The 23,503-nt window shown below is 53.4% G+C and overlaps 1 protein-coding gene across 1 annotated transcript in view; it reads left to right on the plus strand.

The window, feature by feature from the left end:
* Nucleotides 1–2,911: 2,911 nt before the first annotated feature.
* RAB10 (RAB10, member RAS oncogene family) overlaps nucleotides 2,912–23,503 on the plus strand; it is a 42,579-nt gene continuing 21,987 nt past the window's right edge. Inside the window, exon 1 of the mRNA XM_032103203.1 lies at nucleotides 2,912–3,418. Coding sequence (XP_031959094.1) covers nucleotides 3,292–3,418 — 127 coding nt within the window. The 5' untranslated portion in view covers nucleotides 2,912–3,291. The remainder of the gene's footprint in view (nucleotides 3,419–23,503) is intronic.

Consider the following 23,503-nt stretch of genomic DNA (forward strand, 5'->3'; position numbering starts at 1 on the left):
CTCTCCTCCTGTCCCTGTTCCCTGCCAGCACAGCCCGACCCCCCCGGCTGCCCCCTCCTGTCAGGGACTTGTGCAGAGCCACAAGGTCCCCCCGGAGCCTCCTTTGCTCCAGCCTGAGCCCCTTTCCCAGCTCCCTCAGCCGCTCCTGGGGCTCCAGCCCCTTCCCAGCTCCGTTCCCTGCCCTGGACACGCTCCAGCCCCTCAGGGTCTCTCCTGTCAGGAGGGGCCCAGAGCTGCCCCCAGCACTGGAGGTGCCCCAGCAGTGCCAGCACAGGGGACGGGCACTGCCCTGGCCCTGCTGCCAGCCCAGAGCTGGCACAGCCCCGGGGCCAGTGGCCTCTTGTCCCCCTGGGCACCCCTGGGCTCGTGTCCAGCCACTGGCACCCCCAGGGCCTTTACCAGCTTTGCAGCCCCTCTGTCCCCAGATGAGTTGAGATAACTCATCCTGCAGTGGGAAATTACTGATGGCAGGATACTTAATTATGACAGCAAATTGCAGTTGGCAGTGTGGTGGGTCACACCAAAGGACAGCTCAGGATCCAATGTGAGAGGAGCATTGGGTCTGTGTGAAACCTGTGATGGGGCATCTCCAGCACTTCCAGTGGCTTTAGTGGTGATTCCACAGCTTGGCTCTTGCAAGAAAGTTTGCTCCGCTGTGTGGGAAGAGCAGGAGGTGTGAGGGAATTCCCCATGTCCAGGTTGCCACAAGCTCCACTGCAAACACACCAGGTGCAGGAGGTCCTTGGGCTCCTTGTGCTGCATCAGAGCCTGAGCCATCCCCTCCAGTTCATCCTGGGAATGCTGGTGGATGAGAGGCTGGGCAGGACCTGGATGTGTGTGCTGGCACCTAGAAATCACCCAGTCCTGGGCTGATCCCCCAGTGTGGGCAGCAGGAAAGGGGGAATTCTGCCTCTGTGCCCCTGTGCTCAGGTGAGACCCCACCTGCAGAGCTGCCCCAGCCCTGGGGCCAGCAGCACAAGGACGTGGAGCTGCTGGAGAGAGCCCAGAGGAGGCCCCGGAGCTGCTCCAGGGCTGGAGCCCCTCTGCTCTGGAGCCAGGCTGGGAGAGCTGGGGGTGCTCACCTGGAGAAGAGAAGGATCCAGGGAGAGCTCAGAGCCCCTTGCAGGGCCTGAAGGGGCTCCAGGAGAGCTGGAGAGGGACTGGGCCAAGGCATGGAGGGACAGGACACAGGGAATGGCTTCCACTGCCAGAGGGATATTGGGAAGGAGCTTTTGGCTGTGAGGGCTGATGCCATGAAGATTTTTTGCCTTTTCTTTTATACCCCTGTTATACCTTTTTACAACTTCTGTATTCTTAGTGCTTTTCCCCTACATTCTTGCACTTGTTTGTCAAGCTGTGAGACTAAACATTTTAGAAGCTTCGTAGCTGGGGATCAGTGTGCCCCAGAGCCCAAGGTGCTCTCCAGAACACATTCTGTAAACCAAGATAGAACCATCCAGGGGAAGGCTCCTTGGGGAGGGGGGCTTACTTGAGCCTCTCACTGGGGAATCTTTGACAGATCTGCTAATTAATAACACCTATAATGTTATACCCGATCTTCGGGGCATATTCAGCGGGGTGCATTTCAGTGCATATGACCTGGACGTGTGCACCTAAGGATCCTTAAAATAAATACCAAGGTAAAATCCCTTTTCCCCTTCTAACCGTGTTTGACTCTTGATTTTAAGACCAGGAAAAGGCATCAGGCGGTGAGGCCCCGGCACAGGTTGCCCACCCGGAGAAGCTGAGGATCCCTGGCCGTGTCCAAGGCCAGGTAGGACAGGGCTTGGAGCAACCTGGGATAGTGGAAGGTGTCCCTGCCTGTGGCAGGGGGTGGAATGAGAAGGGTTTTGAGGTTCCTTCCCACGCAAACCTTTCCACGATTCCGGCAGTCTCTGCTTTCCCGAGCCGCTCCGGCCGGGATCCCGCTCCGGCCTCTCTGCCCCCTCACGGCTCCGCCGCCAGGGGGCGCGCTCTGCCCCGCCCGCCCGCGGCCGCGCTGTGCCCTCTCCGCGATGACGTCATCCCCACCCCCGGGGGAGGAGGGAGGCGCAGCCAATGGGAGCGCGGCGAGCCCCGAGGGGGGCGGGGCTCGCGCCGGCGCAAGGGCGGGGCCGGCAGCCCCCGGTTCGCGCGGCCGCCGGTGACGTCATCAGGCGGGGGTTCTGCGGCGCGGCGGGGAGGGACCGAGGATTGCTTCCCAATGTCCCATCCAGCCCTGCCCTCTGGCAGTGGAAGCCATTCCCTGTGTCCTGGCCCTCCATGCCTTGTCCCCAGTCCCTCTCCAGCTCTCCTGGAGCCCCTTCAGGCCCTGCAAGGGGCTCTGAGCTCTCCCTGGATCCTTCTCTTCTCCAGCTGAGCACCCCCAGCTCTCCCAGCCTGGCTCCAGAGCAGAGGGGCTCCAGCCCTGGAGCAGCTCCGGGGCCTCCTCTGGGCTCTCTGCAGCAGCTCCACGTCCTTGTGCTGCTGGCCCCAGGGCTGGGGCAGCTCTGCAGGTGGGGTCTCACCTGAGCACAGGGGCAGAATTCCCCCTTTCCTGCTGCCCACACTGGGGGATCAGCCCAGCATATGGGGGCTTTCAGGGCCAGGGCATGTCCAGCCTCTCACGCACTAACACCCCGAGTCCTCCCCAGAGCTGCTCTCCCTCTGCTCCTCCCCAGCTTGGGTCGATCCGGGAGGTTGTTCCGACCCGAGTGCAGCACCAGCTCTTGGTCCCGTTAAACCCCACGAGATTCCCACGGAGCCGCTCCTGGAGCTTGTCCATCTCCTGCCGGGCCCGGCGAGGGAATCAAAGCAAAAACCGCACAAAATAAACGAACTCCGGGGCCGCGCGGTGACGTCACTCGCACCGCCCCCCGCCCCCCCCGCCCGGTGACGTCACAGCGGTGTGCGCGCGCGCCCCCGCCGGGCCTGCGCGGTGCGCGAGGTGGGGGGGCCCAGGCCGCGCGCGCAGCCTCGGCAGCGCCTCTGAGGAGCCGCCGCGAGCCCGGGGGGAGAACCGGGAAGGGCCGGGAAGAACCGGGGCCCACCGAGCCGAGCAGAGCCGGGCGAACCGCGGGGTTATGAGGGCGGGCGCCGCCGCCTCCCCGTGAGGAGCCGCGGGCGCGGGGAGCGCGCGAGGCCGCCCCGCCACAGGAAGCCATTTTGTGGGCCCCCTCCTCCTCCTCGCTCTCGTCCTCTTCCTCCTCCTCCTCCTCCTCGTCCTCCGCCGTCGCCGCCGCCCTCGGGAGCGGCCGGGCCCGGTGAAGGAGGCGGCGAGGAGGGGCGGCGGCGGCCGCCGCGCCCTCCCCCATGGCGAAGAAAACCTACGACCTGCTCTTCAAGCTGCTGCTCATCGGGGACTCGGGGGTCGGCAAGACCTGCGTCCTCTTCCGCTTCTCCGACGATGCCTTCAACACCACCTTCATCTCCACCATTGGTCAGTGCTTTTCCGCCCAGGGGGGCTGCAGACCCCGCTTCCCACCGCCGTACCCCCCAGCTCCGTTCCTGTATTACCCCCGGGGACCCCCGGTGTTCCCTCCAGCCCCGTTATTGTGTCGCCCCCCAGGGATACCTTGTACTATCTCCAGCCCCCCAGGGACCCCCTGTGTCACCCCCTGTGACCCCCCACCCCCCGCCAGGAACCCCCATCCCCGTTTCTGTGTGACCCTCTAGGGACCGCCTGTGTCACCCCCGAGCCCCACTCCTGCATCCCCCCAAAGACGCCCTGTGTCCCTCCAGGACCTTCCTGTGTCGCTTCCCAGCCCGTTCCTGTGTCACCCCTCAGGACCCCGTTGTGTCCCCCTGGGGTCCCCGTCCTATCCCCTTATCCCGGACGCGGAGCCCCGGCAGAGCCGCCCCGGTGCCGCCCGACGCCGCCTCGCCCCCGCCGCCCGGCAGGGTGGGTTTGGTTCCTCCCTCCGCGCTGGGTGACCCTGAGCGACCCTCGCTGTCCCCCCGCGGGGGCTGCGCTGGCAGCTCGTCCCCCACGCCCTGCGCCAGCCGCCAGAGCCCACCTGGCCCCTTCCATCAGCGTTAATCCCTGTCCCTGCGGGCAGCAGGGCGGTGGGATCCCCGTCCCCATGTTTGCACCGCTATTGATGTGGCTCAGAAACGATCGGGCTCGTGGGTGGGGTCTGTTTTCTTGCCCAACAAAGCTGTCCTTCCCCCCTTGGCCGGGCTCCTGGCAAAGCTGACTCCAGCCCTTCCTCGCTGAGCGGCTCCTGACCAAGGTAGAGCTGCTCTGACATCATGAAAGAGGGATGTGCCTTTGCCTTTTCCGTGCAGTCTGTGCCATGGGACAGGCCTGGTACCCAATATCCTTCCATCCCAGGTATATCACAGGGTTTTGTTTGCCTTCTCCTGAACATCTTGTTTTGCAGATGAAGAGTTCAGTTCAGCAGCTTCTCACCTTCTTGGTGACTGGCTCTGGAAATTAAGGATAATTCCTGTCTCAGCTTTCTTGCAGCACCCACTGGTGTAATGCGTGCAGATACCCACATCTGGATAAAAAAGAAAATTATTTTGAGGAGTTTGAGCTGGAACTGACTTTTGTGCTTGCTATAAATCCCTTAAATCACTGGTCATGCAGCTGTTCACTGGGGGAACGTGGAGTGTCAGTGTAGATCTAGTGCTGGGTATAAATTCTGTGCACTTCCTCATCCGTGTTGAAACGTCACCCAAAAACTGCACCTTGGACTATAACACATAAAAAGACTCTCTTAAGCAAGGCTTGGGAAATTTAAAGTGAAAAAAAGTATCTTTGTGACAACTAAGCATTGAGAAAGTTGTTGCCTCTTACGGCCTCGACTCAATGTTCTGCTGAATTTTTGGGGGACTGTGTGACAGTTGTTAATGTTGTCCCTTCCCATGGCTCTGGGAGGCTGAATGGGTTTACTGCTGTGGCCAGGGTGTATTTTGGCACTGCTTGGCAGATCCTCGCTGGGATCACATGGCATTCCTTGCCTTTGGAGTTCGTTGGGAAGGTTTATTTCAATTCCCAAAGTTAAAAATAGTCAACGTCATAGTTAAGAAGTCAGCAGGCACACAGTGGCTCCTGCTCCAGACAACTCGTGCTTTTAATAATTAGTAATTTAGTAATTAGTATTAGTTGTTGGTCCAACTCTGCAGTTTCGGGGCCTTCAAGAGGAGTATCACCAAGTTTAATAGGAAGTGTGCACATGGACATTTTGAAAGTGTTTCCCACCAGTCAAACCAGTGGCTGTTTGTTTCTGGAGTGCCTAAACTGGACAGCAGAGGTGTTTTATTCCCTGAATTCTGAACTGAACCAGTGATGGTAGCTGTGTCCACCCTTTGGTTAATATTTGGTGTGCCAGGTTTGTGTCTTCACAGTGGAATTTGGCAGGTTTTGGGGTACAAATAGGTTCTCTGTGTGGTGTTTAACTGCCCAAAGATGCCTTAAATGTGTTGTTTCCATAGTCCTTTTGTAAGTTGATGTGGAAACCTGGAGGGAAGTGTCCTGTGCAGGCAACGTCAGTTGAAAGGGAGAGTCTCCATTAGCACCTTGGGAAAAACAGCCCATCCATGAGGGAAGAATCCAAATACCTGAGTTATCCATGTCCACTCAGTTCTCTCTGCATTATTGCCAAGCGATGCAGCAGTCTGGCTGAAAATGGGATTTCAAATTCCCACTGGTGACTGCAGCTCTCGCACTTCCCCAGGTTGGCCCTGCAGCAGCAGTGGCAATCCAGGAGCCTGAAAAGGGGCTTTCCATGGGGGGTCCTGCTGTGGGAAATCCCAGCTCAGCAGCTGTGCAGCTCTGGTTGGTTTTGCAGCTGGAAGAGCAGAGTTTCAGGGAAAACCTCCGATGGAGTCTTTGACCTGTCGCAACAAGGAAATGTGGTTTCCAAAGCCCTTGTGTACACAGTGGGTGACGGGAGGTGACTGGATCCTTGGCTGAGGCTCTCCTGTGTTTGAATAACCCAAGCAGCTCTGATTCCCAGCTCTGGGTTTGCTCAGGACTCCACCAGCAGCCTGGGATAGTTCAGCACGTGAAACGTACTGCAGTGTTTGGTGGTAGGACTGGTTCAATAGAATGCTGGAATCGTTTGGGTGGGAGGGGACCTGAAAGCCCATCCAGTGCCACCCCCTGCCATGGCAGGGACACCTTCCACCATCCCAGGCTGCTCCAAGCTCCAATGTCCAGCCTGGCCTTGGGCACTGCCAGGGATCCAGGGGCAGCCCCAGCTGCTCTGGGCACCCTGTGCCAGGGCCTGCCCACCCTCCCAGGGAACAATTCCTTCCCAATAGCCCATCTAATCCTGGCAGTGGGAAGCCATTCCCCCTTGTCCTGTCTCTCCCAGCCCTTGTCCAAAGGGCACTCTGAGCTCTTCTGTAGGCTCCCTTCAGGCACTGGAAGGTTCAGTCTTCAGTCTGTAAAGAAAAGAAGGATCTCAAGGAATATTGAAACTGGCCTCTGTCTAAGGCGGATGCGTGGGGAAAAGGTTTTAATTCTCTCAAACCAAAGGCCTGTTTGCATATGTAAGGCAAGACACGCAGCATTTCTGCTTCACATTAGTAACTTCTGTTCACATTTCATCATTGAACATTGATTAATCCCGATGCATGATGGCTGCTGGGATATAACTTGCTGTCCCTGTAATTCAACATACTCTTACTTTGAGTCACTTCAATCTAATATTTCCTGCTAAAGCAGCAGTTAAGCTTCTGGATGTGCTGAGGTGCCAGCGTGAGTTGATTTCATTGCCCCATCTCAGGCACTATAAATATTCCAGATGGCATTTCTGCAAGAAATCCCAGAGTCATCATAACCTCCCTGGGGAGGGCAGGGCCTCGGCCTCCAGCGCTGCCCTGCTGTTTGCAGGTACAAAAGGAATAACTCTTGGAAGACTTAGTCCATCACAAACCATTTTAAATTTTAACTGTTCTCCAGCGATTCTCCAGTGCAAAAATCATTTTTATGGTGCTTGGTTTTGAGAATTGTGGTGACTTCTCAGTTGTGCTCGAGGGATACTCCTCGCGGGGTCAGTGAGGGGGTGCAGCTGTGCCTCTGGGCAGTGGTGGTGCTCCTTGGTGCTCCTCCTCATTTTAGTGCTTTCCCTGCTGCCACTCCTGCTTCCAGCAGATTGTCTTCATTTTGAATGTTAAAAATATTAGGATAAGTAACTCCCAGTCAGTGTATCCTTGAGATCTTCATTTTTAATATCTTTTTATTGGCATTCAGTGTGTCAGGTTGTTGATGGTTTGAAGTGAGCTGTGGAAAAAGGATCTGTAGGAGCTGTGCACGCTTTGTGGAGCTCCTAGGGGTCCAGCCTTTGGCACCTGGGAAAAGGTAGCGAGGGTAGAGGGTTGTTTCTGGGTCTGCCGTTCTGGCCAGGATGGCTGCTGAAAAATTTAAATGCCAGAACTGAGCCTAAGCATGTAATCACTGCTGTCTGACTAAGTCCAATGCAAATGAAGATGAGTCACAAAAAATGTTTTCCCATGAAATCTCTACTAACAGCTCAGGAGAACAAAGGGTGTGTAAGCATTGGGAGATTCCCCCCCAGTGCTCCCAATGGACGTCAAACTTCCCTGGATCTTAACCCCTCCTGGAGGTGCAGCTGTATTCTGTATTCCTGAGCTTTACTCACCTGGCTGCAAGTCTACAAATCCAGAGATAAAAACCAGTGATTTTTGAGGTTTGTTTTATTTTGAACACAACCAAAGCTGTGCCAGGAGCATGCAAAACTGGTATCTTAATGAAGTATAGGAAAACTACTTTGATGAAATTATTATTTTTTTAATTATTTCTTTTGCCTTTATTAGAAGTGGGTTTGAGTTGGAACCACTTGCTTTGAAATAACTTGATATTGGCACATTGAAGCAGTGAAGTTTTTAAAAATGAGTCCTCAAGAGTCCTCAAGTAATAAATACAAGTTTGTTTGTGCATCCTGGGAGGATTTGTTCACTCAGGATTGTGATATATTAATGTCAGAAGGAAGGATCCCCAGATAGAGAATGGGGAGAAACTTGGCCAATTTTGGGAAACAAAGGATGGTTTGAATGGTGAAGATGCTGTTGCTGTGCAGGGGTCGCAGTGAAGTTTGAAAAACAAGTAGTTTCAGGATTCCAAAAAAAAAAGGGGGGTTACTACAACAGTTGGAAGTACTGACTTGCCTGTTCCCAGAAGTGGTGGATGTCCCATCCCTGGAAGTGTTCCAGGCCTGGCTGGACAGGACTTGGAGCAACGTGGTCTAGTGGAAGATCTCTCTGCCCATGGCAGGTGGTGAAATGGGATAAGCTTTAAGGCCCCTTCAACCCAAACCATTCCATGATTATATCCTGTTTCTGTATCATACCTACAGCCTACCGGAGCAGCAGCAGCTGTGAGCTGTGTTCATGTTGTGCCCGGGCCGTGGGCTCCATCTGCTTCTGACTCCTGCCATGGAGCAGGTGAATTAGACAAGGAAAAACCCCAATAAACCCTGGCCCAACTCCTGCTCAGTCATTTCCGTGATGTGAACCCATCAGGCAGCAGGAGAGGCCGAAGTCATTTCCACTTGGAGGTGGCTGCGCTGCAGAACTGGCTGCCAGGGGAATTTTGGAGGGGAAAAGATCTGTGGGTTCAGAATGAAAGTAGGAAATGGAAGTGGGTGCGTCAGTGGCAGTGCTCTGGATGCAGGCTGGAGCTTGGGAATCCCCTCGGCTCTTGGCTGCTGGAGGCTGGACGAGTATTGTTTGGCCTGAAGAGGGGTTGTCCTCTCCTCTATCTGCTGGGACACCCGGGAGAAGGGCTACAGAGCGAGTTGGGCTTGTGTGATACTGTACGAGTAGGGTGGTTTGGTTTTGGTTTTATTTGGTAGGGGTTTTTGGGGTTTTTGTTTGTGTGCGTTTTGGGTTTTTTTCTCATCTAGGGCTGTGAATAATGAGCAGCAGTTTTGCACACGCCTCACAGAGCTGATGAGAAACTGGGGATGGCTGTGGTGAAGAGCTGAGGAACCGAGCTGGCTGGAAACTTCTTTGTGTAACGTGGCTGTTTTTTCAGCTGAGCTGGATCAGTTCCCTGATGGGGCTCCTTACGTTACCCTCCAAATCTGTGCTGGTGGAGTGATACGGCAGCAGGGGACATGGAAACAGCGGAGTAGGTGGTGTTTGTACTCAGAATTCCAGGATCATTGGGGCTGGAAAAGCCCTCGCAGCCCATCGAGTCCAACCTGTGCCCCATCCCCACCTTGTCCCCAGCCCAGAGCTCTGAGTGCCACCTCCAGCCCTTCCTGGGACACCTCCAGGGATGGGCACTCCAAACCTCCCTGGGCAGCCCCTGCCAAGGCCTGAGCTCCCTTTCCATGGGGAAATTCCTGCTGCTGTCCACCCTGAGCCTGCCCTGGCCCAGCCTGAGGCCGTTCCCTCTCCTCCTGTCCCTGTTCCCTGCCAGCACAGCCCGACCCCCCCGGCTGCCCCCTCCTGTCAGGGACTTGTGCAGAGCCACAAGGTCCCCCCGGAGCCTCCTTTGCTCCAGCCTGAGCCCCTTTCCCAGCTCCCTCAGCCGCTCCTGCTGCTCCAGCCCCTTCCCAGCTCCGTTCCCTGCCCTGGACACGCTCCAGCCCCTCAGGGTCTCTCCTGTCAGGAGGGGCCCAGAGCTGCCCCCAGCACTGGCAGTGCCCCAGCAGTGCCAGCACAGGGGATGGGCACTGCCCTGGGCCTGAGAGGTTCCCCATGAAATTTCACTTTCTGGTTGCAGTTCCACATTAACAAAACTCTTGGCAGCATTTCCAGTGCCTGGCCGCCTCTGCTCCCTGCCCCCAGTATGAAACAAACCCTAAACTGGGCTTGCTCCTCTCCCGGTGCTGTTGCTGTTGGTGCCTCGGGCAGAGCCGGTCGGGGAAGGACGTGAACGCTGCGGAGCTGCTTCCTCGGGCACAGTCCTGTGCTGGCAGCCCTGCTGCTCCTCTGTCCTTGCGCTGACACGCTGCTGATGTGCAGCTGAAACTCGCGGGCAGCTGCTCCTCGAGTGTGCTGAGTATGATCAGGAGCCGTGCAGGGGAAGGAGAGGGCCCAGGCTGGCTGCTCCAGTTAAGCCAGCTCTGTTTCCAGGAGGGGACTGAGCTGTCACTTCAGCAGTGACAGAGATGAAGAGTTAGGAAGTCACTGATATTTCCTAGGGTAATGTGTGTTCAGGTTTGGAGCACAAGCCTGTAGCTTCTTGTGACAGGCTGTATGATCTGTGGGCTGCGTGTGAATTTTCAGAGGCCAAGCAAAATGTCTGTTGGTGTTGGTAGAAACTTGTTCATGAACTGCTAAGCAGGAACACAGAACACAGCCTTTGTTTTAAGTAGCCAATGATTAGTTTTTAGTGCCTTGTTGAGTGATAAACACAACTGGGAGGTGCAGAGAAGTGATTTGCTCTTGACTCCTTGGTTTGTCTTTCAAAAGAAAATCTGTTATGCTCTTGTAGAAGATTTTCTTCCTTGTGAGGGCGGGCAGGCCCTGGCGCAGGGTGCCCAGGGAAGTTGTGGCTGCCCCAGTATCCCTGGAAGTGTTCAAGGCCAGGTTGGACAGGGCTTGGAGCACCCTGGGATAGTGGAAGGTATCCCTGCCCATGGCAGGGGGTGAAATGAGATGAGCTTTAAGGTCCCTTCCCACCCAAACCATCCTGTGATTCAACGATTCTCTTTATCCTGAGAAAACACTTGATCTTTTCCACGCTTCAAGTCAATACTGATATTTAATTAGGGGATTGATTGAGAGCCTGTTGATGAAAACCTCATGAGGGGATAGGAAGAATCAACCCTCCCTTGAAGAGTTTCAGGCAGATGTGGCTGCCTGTAGTCCAGCAGTGCTGCCTGTGAGGGGTTTTGCCTCGGCAGGCCCCGCTCCGTGTCCCTGCTCCTGGCAGCCCTGGAGCAGGGCGTGGGCTCTCCCCGCCCTGGGTGCCCGTAGCTTGCTCCGTGCTTCTCCTCCCTGGAGCACAGAAAGCCAGCGTGTTCTTGCTTGTTAGTGAGCTGGAGAACCTCAGGAGGGATGGTGGCTGGGAGAGGGCTGCTCTGCCAGGAAAGTTCATCCCACCTGGGCTTGAGAAATGCCCAGACAGGACATGGGAGCAGAGCAGGTTGCACGGATTCTCCAGGCAGTGGCAGCCAGTGCCTGTTTTGCTCTGTGACTTTTTGATGGCACAGAGTAGAGAAGGATTTTAGCCTTGGTTTGTGTAACTCTTGTGAGGGGGAAAGGTACTTCAGAAATGCTTTGTGAAAAACCAGCTTGTCAAATTCCTGGTGCTGAGGGAATTCCCTGTCTGGCCCTGGAGAACAGGGAAGAGACCAGAGCTGCTGCTGCAAGTTGTCTGGAACGTCTGGTGTTTCGGTGCAACTCAACTGTGTAGGTTTTCCTTTCTGTGTGGGTTTGACTACAAGTCTTGTGTGGGTTTAACTAAAGTCTCTGCATGTTTTGGTTCTGTTCTGTAGCTAAAACAACTCCAGGCTTTCTTTCCCGCTGGGATTGTGACTGTTCTGTGCTGTGTAACCTGGAGAAATACTCATTTGTGTCTTGCGTTTCCAAAATCTCACTTAATGCTCCCAGAGAGAGGCCTCCTTGCTTGAGAGCCGATGGGTATGGAATTCCTACAGTGATATCCACACTGTACAGCTTTTTCCTCAAGGATGCTTTTCAAACTGGTGTGCTTTCATGTTTGGATCTACTGAAGCTGTCGTTGGACCAGGAGGGGTGTTGGAAATGGTGTCTTCCCAAAAGCACAGCTCTGGCGTGACATGCTGCTGCTGTGTGTACTGGGAGTTCCTTTGGTGCTGGGGGACTGGGATCAGTGTCATGCTTGGGGAGGCTGTCCTGGCCCAAGAGCTGAGCTTCAGAACCCTTAAAAGCCGTGGTTCCACGGGTGGGTGGTGCTCTGGTAAGTTCAGGTGTCATCTCAGGGTGTCCAGATGAGTGTCTGACCTGGGCTGGGTCAGGGTACGCTACCACCCACTGGATTTATGAAAGGTTCAGGAAAGCTGGGCTTTGTCATGGCTCATCTGCACGGATGAGCCATTCTGGGAGCAAGCTCTTGCCTCTGTTTCCTGACAACATTCCCTGAACGGATTGTACCTGGTCCCAAATAAGTTATTCTGCCCCTGAGATGGTTGTGTCTTAAGTGGGTCTCACCAGCATCGTAATCTTCTACAGTAAAGGTGGTTTTACATTTCCCTTCAGGTGCTCAGTTACTGACTTTGGGCGCCTGGACATAGGAATTCACCTACTGGTGTCTGATGTATTCACGTGCCAGGTGTCATCTCCTGCCCTTCTAGCCATGGCCATGGTACCTGTTCTTCCTCACCACCAAATCTCCCTGCCAGGTGACTTCCCTGAGGGCATCACTTCGACTGCACTTTCATTACTGCAGATCTATAATAAATGTCTGAACTTAGGTCATTAAAATGCTGATAGCAGTACCCAGAAGTTTCCAGTTCCTCGGGTAGCAACATCGATTTCACACCTTCCAAGGCTTGCTGCAGACTGTGTCTCGTCCATCCTCTCCTCTTCCTTCTCCGAAGTGGGATTGCTGTGGCAGAACGAGCTCGTTAGAAGCTGAGCTGTCACCTCCATCTCTGTGCACGTGGCAGGACGTGCGTGTGCCTCTGTCACTTGAGAGGGAGCTCAGATGTGGAGCCTCAGCACAGCTGTCTAATTGCTGGTTAAGGGAGTCCCTCCGACGCTCCTGATTCCTTGAGCGTGCTGGGAGGTGCTTTCATCTCCATGGAACTTTTTGATCTTCCCAGTAAACAACGAAGTTAGTTATTTTAGCTACACAAATCTCTGATGAAAGCAAAGGTAACTCATGTCTAATTCTTTGGGAATTGTGCTTCCTGTTGGTCTGTCTGGGACAGCATGGACCAGGAATGTGAGTTCTCTGGGAAGTCTGCTATGTCTCATTCCTGCTTCAGTGAGCAGAAATGCTGTGGGTTCCATCAAAGGGGCTCAGAAACTCCACCTGCAACAGCGTTAGACTGGCAGTGTCTGCTCAGCTGAGGTGGCCATGTGCCACAGGGATGTGTCCCAGCGTCCTTGTCCCAGCCAGAGAGCAGGAGATGGAGCTGCCTGGGTTTGGGTCATGGAATGACAGAACGGATTGGGTTGGAAGGAGCATTTAAGCTCGTCTTATTCCACCCCCTGCCATGGGCAGAGACACCTTCCACCATCCCAGGTTGTTGCGAGCCCCATCCAGCCGTGGACTGTGTCAGAGAACAACGTCAGGATTTGCACGAAAAGAGCTGAGGTTGCAGCAGAGCTCTGCCAACAGCTGCAGCAGCAGCCCCACGAGCCCCAGGGTGACAAACCACAGCGCTGACAGTCGCTGTGACCACACAGCGCGGCAGCTCCAGCAGCAGCTGGGGAACAACACCTGCACATGCTCAGAGCAGGACATCTCACACCACCTCTGCTGCCTGCTCTTTCTGCCTCTCGCCCACCTGCAGGGTTAGAAGCTCTTTCAAAGCTGGTGGCCACTATCAGATGCTCTGATGATCATAAGGAGACCTTGTCCGGCAGGAATCTCTCCTGACTGCAGGGCTTTTGATGGGAGCCAGAGCAGCTCTGACACCCTGGGAAATGGGATCCCCACCTCAGGTCCTGTCCTGGCACCCAGGACCAACAGCAAGGCTGAGGCAGCCTGTGGAGCACGGACTTTGTGCTTCTGTCCCCTCACAGCAGGGCCATGTTAATTTGGGCTGCCTGGGGTCTCTCATTGCCCCAAGGACAGCAGTGCCAGCACCTCTCTGCATTTCTGTTCCAGTCTCACACCACCTGCGGCATAACTTTTTCCCAATACCCACATCAAGTTTTCCCTGTCGTGATCAGTGTTGACCTCCTTTTGTCCTCAGCAGCAGGCTCAGGCAGCATCAGTTGGGACACCCAGCACCTAAAGGGGTTCGAGGAGAGCTGGAGAGGGACTTGGGGCAAGGGCTGGAGGGACAGGACGAGGGGGAACGGCTTCCCAGTGCCAGAGGGCAGGGGTGGATGGGATATTGGGAAGGAATTGGTCCCCAGGAGGGTGCTGAGGGGCACAGGGTGCCCAGAGCAGCTGTGGCTGCTCCTGGATCCCTGGCAGTGCCCAAGGCCGGGTTGGACAGGGCTTGGAGCAGCCTGGGACAGTGGAAGGTGTCTCTGCCCATGGCGGGGGGTGGCAGTGGATGGGCTTTAGTGTCCCTTCCCACCCAAACCATTTTGGGGTTCTGTGAACCTTCTGGCAGAGTGCAGCAAACTAAAAAATCCAAACAAGTCTGGCAGTCTCCAGTGCTGCCTCGGGACATGCCGGTGTTTTGGGGTGGCAGGAAATTTTGATTCTTGGTGTGTCGTGTGACATTCTTTCAGTTTTTTCCACATTTTCAAAAGCTCGTTATTCCTGTTTCTCAGGGTTTTTCTGGGAGTTCAGTTTGACTGTTGCAGTATCAATAATAGCTAAAAAAGGTGATAAAACTGCCTGATAAATGTGATGCTTCGGGGCAATATCATAACAATGGGCCTTTATTTCAAGGTTTTTCCCTGCTGATGAACTTGAGAGCTCTGCCACTCATCTTCTCACTTGCTGGAGAACTAGAGCTTGGGTGGAAACATTTGGTGTTCCAATAGTTGACCTCCTCCAAGAACTGGGAGCTGGAGGAACTCCCATGGTCACGCTGTGCCCTTACCTTGATGTGTAGGAATTGCCTTACAGGCTCCTAGAACTTGGTGTAAACCAACGATCAGAACCTGCTGCCGTGCTTTTTATTGGTGCTGAGGGGTTAATGAATGAAAGGTTTTCCTGATGTGTGAGTTGCTGTTCAGTAATTGGGAACATCCCCAGTGAGGTGGCAGCTGTTCTTTAACACCTGTTGAGTTTATTGAGTACTGGAGCCTCGGAGGGAACATCCTGCAGGAACACTGGGCACAGCCGTGTTCCTGGAGCCTGTGTCCTTAATCAGCCATTCCCTGCTGGAAATGTCACCCAGCAAGGGCTGGCTCACAGCGTGTCCCCAGCCCTTTGTGAGCAGGAATGATGCTGAGGTCACATGTGGGGTGGCAGTGCTGGTGCCTCACTGATGGCAGTGTGTGCTTGGTGCCAGCAGTGGCAGAACTCTCTGCCCTGGGCAGCCTGGCTTGGGATGCTCTCAGACATAATGGTATTATTCTGTGTTTGTGAGAACAGAAACGGATTTTCCAGCAGTAAATCGTCACATGCATCCCTTTGGAGCAGCTTGGTCCAGGGGAAGGTGTCCCTGCCCATGGAACAAGGTTGAGCTTTAAGATCCTCCCCGACCCAAACCATTCTGGGATTCGGTGATTCCATGACAGTGAATCGAGTGGCTGAATCTTTTAATGACCTCCCCAACACAGCACCTCCTCTTTGGTAAAGCTGATGCTTTTCTGAATGAATTCACTCCCCTTCATTTATGTGTTATCTGCCTTGTCCATCTGCTGAGTATAAATTAGCCAGGATAAGTGTTAACTTGAATTTTATTTTTATGTAATTTGAGGGCAAAATTACCATTGCAGCAAGTAGTGACAAATTCTGTGCTTCATAAATAGCAGTTTATGTGAAAGCAGATTCATGTACTGTATTTATTTCCTAGCTAACAAATATAGCTTAAGTAGGGTGAGACATGCATGAAAACTGATTTAATTGGCTGTAATTGAACTTGAACATATTTAATTCATGTCCTTGGTGGTTTAGAGTAGAATTCCAATTGCAGACTGGTCTGTCTGGAGTCCAGACTTCTCCCTGCTGTGATTTTGGGTGTGGGTTGTGATGGGCTCCTGACAGTGGGATTGATGAGGAGATGCAGCTGCTTCATGTGATGCCCTCCCTAAAAATAGGGGCTGGTAAAGGTGCCTGGACCAGAGTTAATTGAATATATTGGAAAATGAAAGATGTAATGGCAGGGAATTAAATCAGCCCTCAAACCTGGAATTAACTGATGCTGAGCAGAGGTTACTGCTGCATGGGAACAGCTCTGAAGGAAGTTCTGTTTCTTGCTAGAGCTTCATTTCCTATTTTTCCCCTTAGTACCTTATGAATAAAAACCTTATTGTCTCTCTTGTCTCTTGGTATGCATAAAACATCACTAAAATAGTTCCTTTGTTCATTTTCTTTTGTTTTGTTTGTGGGAGCCTTGTGTAAGGTTTAGCTGCTGGAATAACAAAATGATCAAATTTCTTTTTTCTGGAAGAAATAACTGCTTGTATTGAAGCTGTGGTCTCGGGGACCTTAGTGACAGTGTAGGTGGTGTCAGCAGGAACCTGGAGCCTTCTCTCTGCACAGAGATTGTTTTTTACATGTAGATTTGAACTGTGCTTTCATGTGACTTCTGAAACTCCTTCCCTGGGAGGAGTGTGGGTAAGTCAGACCTCCCTGGACAAAAGTTGCACTGGTGTTTGTCAGTGAGCTGAGGGCAGCTGGGGAGGAGAGGATGAGGAGGTTCCATCCGTGGTTCTGGCCTCAGAAATGGCCTCTGTCCCTGCCTGTGACCGGGTGCTGCCCCACAGTGATTGTGCACGCAGATACTTCCAAGGGGGGTGCCAGAGGATGGTGCCAGACTCTGCTCAGTGGTGCCAGTGACAGGACGAGGAGCAGTGGCCATGAACTGGAACCCAGGGAGTTCCTTCTCCACATGGAAGGCACTTCTGTCCATGGAGGGTGACAGAGCCCTGGAACAGCTGCCCAGGGAGGACGTGGAGTCTCCTCTGGAGACGTTTCAAACCCACCTGCTCCAGGTGACCCTGGTTGGATTGGGGGATCTCCAGAGGTCCCTTCCAGCCCCAGCAGTTCTGGAATTCTCTCTGAACCTCCACCATTGTCTGGGATCCCAGTGTTTGTCTGCATGGCTGGGATGCCAGGTACGCTCGCTGCTCCCAAAACCTGTGGCAGCTGTGCCTTGAACACATCTGCTGAGTGGGTGCTGAAGTTCAACATGTTGGATTCTGAGCTGTTGGAAGTGGCTGTCTCTTCATGTCCAGATCACAGCACTTGGGAAATGCTCCATTTTATGGGAAATGCTCCATTTTATGGGAAATGCTCCTTGCCCTGGTTATCTCCCGAACTTTGCCCAGGCGCTGATATGGAGAGTGCTGGCTCAGGAACCAAACCACCAGATCAGAACTGTGCCACGAAGCCTTGGCCCACTGGCTGAGGCTCTGGTCCCAGGGACTGCCGTGGCCATCAGGTGGCTGCCATGGGACCTGGCTGTGGGCACTGCTCAGCATTCCCTGCAGTGTCCCAGCACAGCTGCAGCAGCCGGAGCTTGCCCAGGTCCCCTGCCCTGTTCCTTGCCAGAGTGGGAGAACCACGTTGTCCCTTGGTGCTGCCTCAGCCTCCACCCCAGCTGAAATCACCAAGGATGTGTTTGTTAATCCCCCGGATTAGCACTGGAAGGGGCTGCCCAGGGAGGTTTGGAGTCCCCATCCCTGAAGGTACCCAAAGAAATCCTGGATGTGGCACTCAGTGCTCTGGGCTGGGGACAAGGTGGGCATTGGGCACAGTTGGACTCGATGATCCTGGAGGGCTTTTCCAACCCGAATGATCTGTGAGAACTGAGTTTCTCAGGTGTGGCTGTGTGTGCCGTTGTCCCTTACTGGGAACCTGGAGGAGGATGTGGTGCCCCTTAAGGAAGGGAAGGTAGAAACAGGTTGGTTTGAGCTGTTGGGGATTTAACTTCAGTCCCTTGAGTCCCCTTTCCTTCCAGCCTCCCAGGCAGGCACCTCTAACTAATGGTTTTAAGCTCACACACCTTAGTTCCTCCCTTGGAGGAGCTGTCACCTTCACTTTACAGAAAAGCTGAAATTTATTTACGAAGATTAGTACAAAATTTGTGACTGGCAGTTTGTGTCCAGGTCAGCAGATGGAGTGAGGGACCTGGAACTCGGGGTCAATGTGGAGCTCTTGGGAAGGCCCTGTGTGTCATTGTTGAATGAGGAAGAGACATTTGGAAATCCCTCCCAGGCACATCCATGGGATGGGACCTCAGCTCCATGTCTGCTGTGTGGTCCCAGGGCCTTTCCCACCTCCTGATAATTTGGATTTTAACGCCAGGTGTGGTGTTGAACAGCAGTTCCTGTTGTAATCCATCTATCCAACATGAGCAGTGCTGCTTGAGGAGCAGCAGCTTCAGGGAATTCCTGGTGTATCAATACTCTGCTTCCTTACAGCCCTGTGGCTTCCCAGATCTAAATGCGTGGATAGAATCTGTACTTTTTAGAAGAAAAACGTCATGTTCAGCTGATAAAAGGATTTACATCTGCAAGTATCCAGTGTGTGATAGCAAGGTAATGGACTTCTCCCTGTTGGAGGGAATAAGGTGTAACAAAGGAGATCTCAAGGATTGCTCCTGGAAGGGGTTAATATTTTAATGTAGGTGATGAGCAGTGGAGGGGTGGAAGGTCCCCACTGCCAGGGAGGTGTGGCACCCTGCTGTGTGGGGAACACACAGCCCCCTCCACCTCTGTCTCCTTGGTCATTTCATATTTTTGATGTTTTTTAATATTGCTGCCAAGTGCTCTTAAGGAATTCTTGGCAGCAGTATTGCCTTTTGTAGTGACTCACCTCAGGTGTTCGTTTGTGATTTTTAATACAAATCTCAAAAATGGTCATGGAGAAGGGTGAGACTTGCAGTGAGACAATTTTGGTGCCCTGCATTTGCTGTGCATCCCTGAAAGGGCCAATGCAGAGACCTCAGCTGCTCACAGCTCCTCTGCTGCTTTGAAGGGCAACAGGAGCACTTCAGAAAGGAATTTCTGGTTAGGAAGGTCTCCTTCACTCCTGGAGTTCTGAGTCCTGCAGTTGGGAGTGCTGTTCATCTCTGAATTGGTTGGTGGTGCAAGGGCAATATGAGATGGGTTTGGGAAGCTCTGGTGGCAGGAGGATCCCAAAATTCTTCCCCAGCAGTGGAGAGAGATGTGGATGAATTTCCAGCACGTGGCCTTTCCCAGACACCAGGTCAGGCTGGAAAACAACAGCCTCCTATTGTCTGGGGGGGATTAAGCCTGGGATTTGGGGGGATAGAAGCCAGAGTACTGGATTTGTCACCAAAATGAATATTCAGCGAGTGCCCTGATGGGTTGGTCAGGGCTGGTTTGCATAAATCAGATCTCCCTGTACCCTGTTGGGGGTGTGTGACAGCGACTGAAGCACACAAATGCATCCAGGAGGGGAATGTAGGTCACCTCGAGGAGCTGCTGTCTCGCAGGACTGTCATCTGCTTCGTTAAGAATAGATTAATTGGGAGGAGACGATCTGGCACCAGTGCTGCTGGTGCTGCTGCTCCTGTCCCGTGTCCTGCCTTACGTCACCAGCTCTGGAATTTCTCTGGATTGGTGTGGGATTGGGGAAACTCAGCCTGGAAGGGCAGTTTTATAAAGTACTGGGAAATGGGGCATTCAGGACAGAGCCAGGGGGTCGCTAAGAGGGGCTGGTAGAGCTTGAGCAGCCTCTTGGCAAGGAGATACACTTGGGTTTAAGAATCTGTAATTTAGCGAATTTTGTGTTAAAAGCTAAAGTGCTTCGTTTGGATTTTGGGAATCTACTGCATTCCTAAAAATAGATGCTGGAATTAAATAAGTTTTTTTTTAAGATACACACACTCATGCTAGCAAATGTCACTGGATAAGAGTCTTTAACTTCTCTTTACAGAGCGAGATCTGGTCATATTTCCTGTTCTTGATACCTGCTCTACAGAATAGCAGTTTTCAGGATACTGCAGGTCCCGTGGATCCCCAGTAGTTGGATACAGCTATTCCCATGGGAGTGTCTCTGCTCTTACTGTGAATGTCACCCAGAAAAGCAGTTCTGTGTAGCTGTTGCCGTCATGGTGTGCATGGATGGAGGCTGCTGACCTTGGGATAAAGCAGGGAATGTTTGCCCAGGTTCAGGGGGGAAAAGCAGAGGGTGCAAGGAGTGCTTTGGTGAGTGGGTGATGAGAGAGCTTTTGGGGAAGGAGAGGCCTTTGGGTGATGGACTGAGGATGGGAGGGTCGGCACCAGGGACTGGATGTTTGGGAAAAAGCTGTTAACACTGCTCGTGTCATCAGTTGTGGCTGGTGGAATTAAAGTCATTATAAATCACTTGACTCTGTTCCCATGGTCCTGCCAAGCCCAGCTTGATCCAAACCAGGCTCCCAGGCAGGACCTTCACCTTCAGGGGGCAGTTTCTCTTACCCAGTTGTGGAGCTTTCTTAGACCGCTGGGATGGTTGGCCTCTGTGATCTTCGGGGTCTTTTCCAGCGTGGACGATTCCAGGATTGTGTTCTGTAAATGAGCTAAGTGCACATTTCCCAAGGTTTCAGCTGAGGTGTGTGATACTTTACTTCATGTGAGGTGTGTGTTAACTCTACTCAGATGCAGCTGCAGGTGCTCTGTCAGTGCTGAGCTGTCACGACTTGAAACCTTGCAGAGCAGGATGAGTGAGTTCCTGCTGCAGCTCTGGTTTGCACACTGCACTGGGAAAAACTTCCTGCAGAGAAGGTGAAACACCTGAATCACCGAATTTCTGCTTTGCTAACCTGTAAATCCATGGTTTACTCATAGCTTGCGTTCTTTGTTACACTCCTGGTCATGGGATGTCAGAAATGATGGAACTGAAGGTGTAGGAGAGGAGAGCAAAGACAGCCAGGAGGCCATTCCAGTGTCACTGTGCTGACTGATACTCTCTGGCTTGTTCCCAGGGCTGCTCCTGCTTCTCCCCATAGCTGTGGGAGCTCAGGGTCTCTGGAGCCCTGCCCTGCCTCTGCTCATTTCCTGGGGCCCCTTCGCTCCCTCTGCCGAGCTCTGCTCCCGCTCCGGGCACTGGGCTCTGTGTCTCAACAAGTCAGGCAGGTACTCCCTATCCTGCCCCTGGAGTCCTGAGTCACTGCAGCTTGGGAGGCTGAGGGAACTCCCATGGCAGTTTGTACCACAAACTGGAGCCCTTTGGGGAGCGTTTATGCTGGGTCTGAGCAGGGTGGGAGTAGCCTGTAGTTGAGAGGGCTGGGGCTGTGCAGCGTGGCCCAGCAGACCCCCCGAGCGTGTGCTGCCCGTGTGTGCTGGGGCTCTGCATTATTTATAACTTGGCTTGCAGCTCTTTGTGTGGGCTTGGCTCTGGCCAGCAGCAGCACTTGGGTTGTCTGGCCCAGGTGTTCAGGGGGGGAGATTCCTCTCTGGTCCTCGGCTCTCCATGGCTGGCTGGGTTATATGGGCAGAAGGTGCCAGGACAACGGGGAATGGCTTCCCACAGGCAGAGGACAGGGATATTGGGAAGGAATCCCAATATTCCCCTTGGGAAGGCCCTAGCACAGGTTTCCCAGAGCAGCTGTGGCTGCCCCTGGGTCCCTGGCAATGTCCAAGGCCAGGCTGGATGGAGATTGGAGCACCCTGGGATAGTGGAAGGTGTCCCTGCCCACAGCATGGAGTGGGGTAAGATGAGCTTTAATGTCCCTTCCCACCCAAACCATTCTGGGATTTGATGAATGCTACTTTTTCTATTTCCTCAAAGAATTCCTTGCCACATGTAAGTGTAGGAAGGATCCATGCAGGAATGGCTGCTCTCCCGGGGATGTGTGTGGGAAGCAGGGGATGTGTGTGCTGGGATTCTGTGTGCACACACACACCAGCAGGTGAGCTGCGTGTGCAGGAGCTCTCCCCTGAAGGAGGAGGAGCAGCTGCTGGGTTTACTGAGTTACTCTGCTGTTTACTCAGGGGATTAAGTGTGTTTGAGCTCTGAGAACAGGGTGTGTGCAGGGCTGTGGAGTTTGGGCATCCTCCTGCAAAGACATGAACAGAATTAGTGCTGCCTGCTGGGTTTAAACCAGCAGCACCATGTGTTTGCATCTTGTCAGACCCCAGAGCATCCATAGGCTTGTTTTGATTCCATCCTTGGTTTTTTGTTGCTGATCAGGCTGCCTTTCCCTCTTCCCACCTTCCTTCCCATGTGCCTGACCATGCTACACGTGATCAGGGCTGAACACAAGGAAGGGTTCAAATGCAGTGCAGTCCCTCACTCCTGATGAATAAATGTTTTGTTAGGAGGAGTAGCCATGGCCTGAAGTGTCAGTTCCTTACCTGGATCTGGAAGTTCCTGGTACTGTTTAAACTAAGCCAGGTGATCCCAAGCTTTCAGGTTTCCTCGTCGCCGTCTCTCTGATAATTTCATTGTCAGGGAGTGAGTTTTGAGACTTCGCCTAGTGACCCCTCGTGCTGTTTTGTTGAAGCTTTCTCCGGAGAAAGAAGAATTCCCAAAGCACTGATGGTCAGAGATCCTCCTGTTAGAGAAGCTGTTGGGACTGGGGGAGGACAGTGTGGGTTCCAGCTCCCTTTGGAGCCCCGTTCCAGTGGTTCCTCCCCTCTGCAGTTGGGCGCTGTGCTGGCTGCCAGAGGTGGCAAAGCCGGATTGCAGGAGGAATTGCCATGAGTGCCAAGGCTTGTCCCAGCCAGCCTAAAGCTTCCCACTCCCTCCCACGTCAGCTGAGTTTGGCTCCCTGATAAAAGCCAGGCTTTCACTCAAGCCTTTGCCAAAGGATGAGGCCAGGAATAGCTTCAGTTTCTCCTTCCTAAATACCCTTATCAGAGAGCTGTGATTCTTAAAAGTGGCCCTTAGTGATGGAGGCCTGTTCCTTTCGTATCTCCCATGGACAAGGCAGAGGAGCCACCCTAAGGAGCTGAGAGGGGCTGCAGGAATTGGAGCCAGGCAGTGTAATCACAGAATGGATCATGGGTTGGTTTGGGTTGGAAGGGACCTGAAAGCTCAGCTCCATGCCATGGGCAGGGACACCTTCCACTATCCCAGGTGGCTCCAAGCCCCATCCAGCCTGGCCTGGGACACCTCCCTACATCAACCCAGCTCTAGCAAGTGCTTTAATAGCCACAGAAAGGCATAAACCTTGTCTTTACTGCCTCACTTTTTGGAAATTCCTATGTTGAGCAAAGAAGGTGCCTGGGCAGGCAGAAGGAAAGTGCTGCTGTCTTCACTAACAACTCTCCCATTCACAAAGTGTGAAGGAACGAGGCCTCGGGACGCACAGCAATACCAGGAGCACAGGATGTGCCATACCTGGAGTCAGTGTGGAGCTGGGATCCTCCAGGTGTGCTTAGAGCTTACCCAGGGCCAGGAAACAGCCCCAAAATGCCTTTATTTAAATAACAAAAATACAGTGAAAGAGAACTGACAACAGCAGGAAAATGCAGCAACAATTAAGTCTGGGAGCTGTTAAAATTGCCAAATTAACTTGGGGGTGGAAAGCTTTGTCTGGTCTTTCTAAGCACAGCTATTTCATCCTGAGCTCCCCCAAGTCTCGAGAGAGATGTATTAACCTTGGTGCAGAATCCCAGAATCCCTGGGTTTGGAAAAGACCCCCAAGGCCATCGACCCCAAGCTGTGACCAAACCCCACCTTGTCCCCAGCCCAGAGCACTGAGTGCCACCTCCAGCCCTTCCTTGGGACACCTCCAGGGATGGGCACTCCAAACCTCCCTGGGCAGCCCCTGCCAAGGCCTGAGCACCCTTTCCATGGGGAAATTCCTCCTTAGTCCTCCAAGCCCTCGCAGTAACAAACTTCCCAAATATATCAGGTCCA

This window comes from Corvus moneduloides, chromosome 3 (assembly GCF_009650955.1).
Source record: "Corvus moneduloides isolate bCorMon1 chromosome 3, bCorMon1.pri, whole genome shotgun sequence".
In the NCBI taxonomy this organism is placed as follows: domain Eukaryota; kingdom Metazoa; phylum Chordata; class Aves; order Passeriformes; family Corvidae; genus Corvus; species Corvus moneduloides.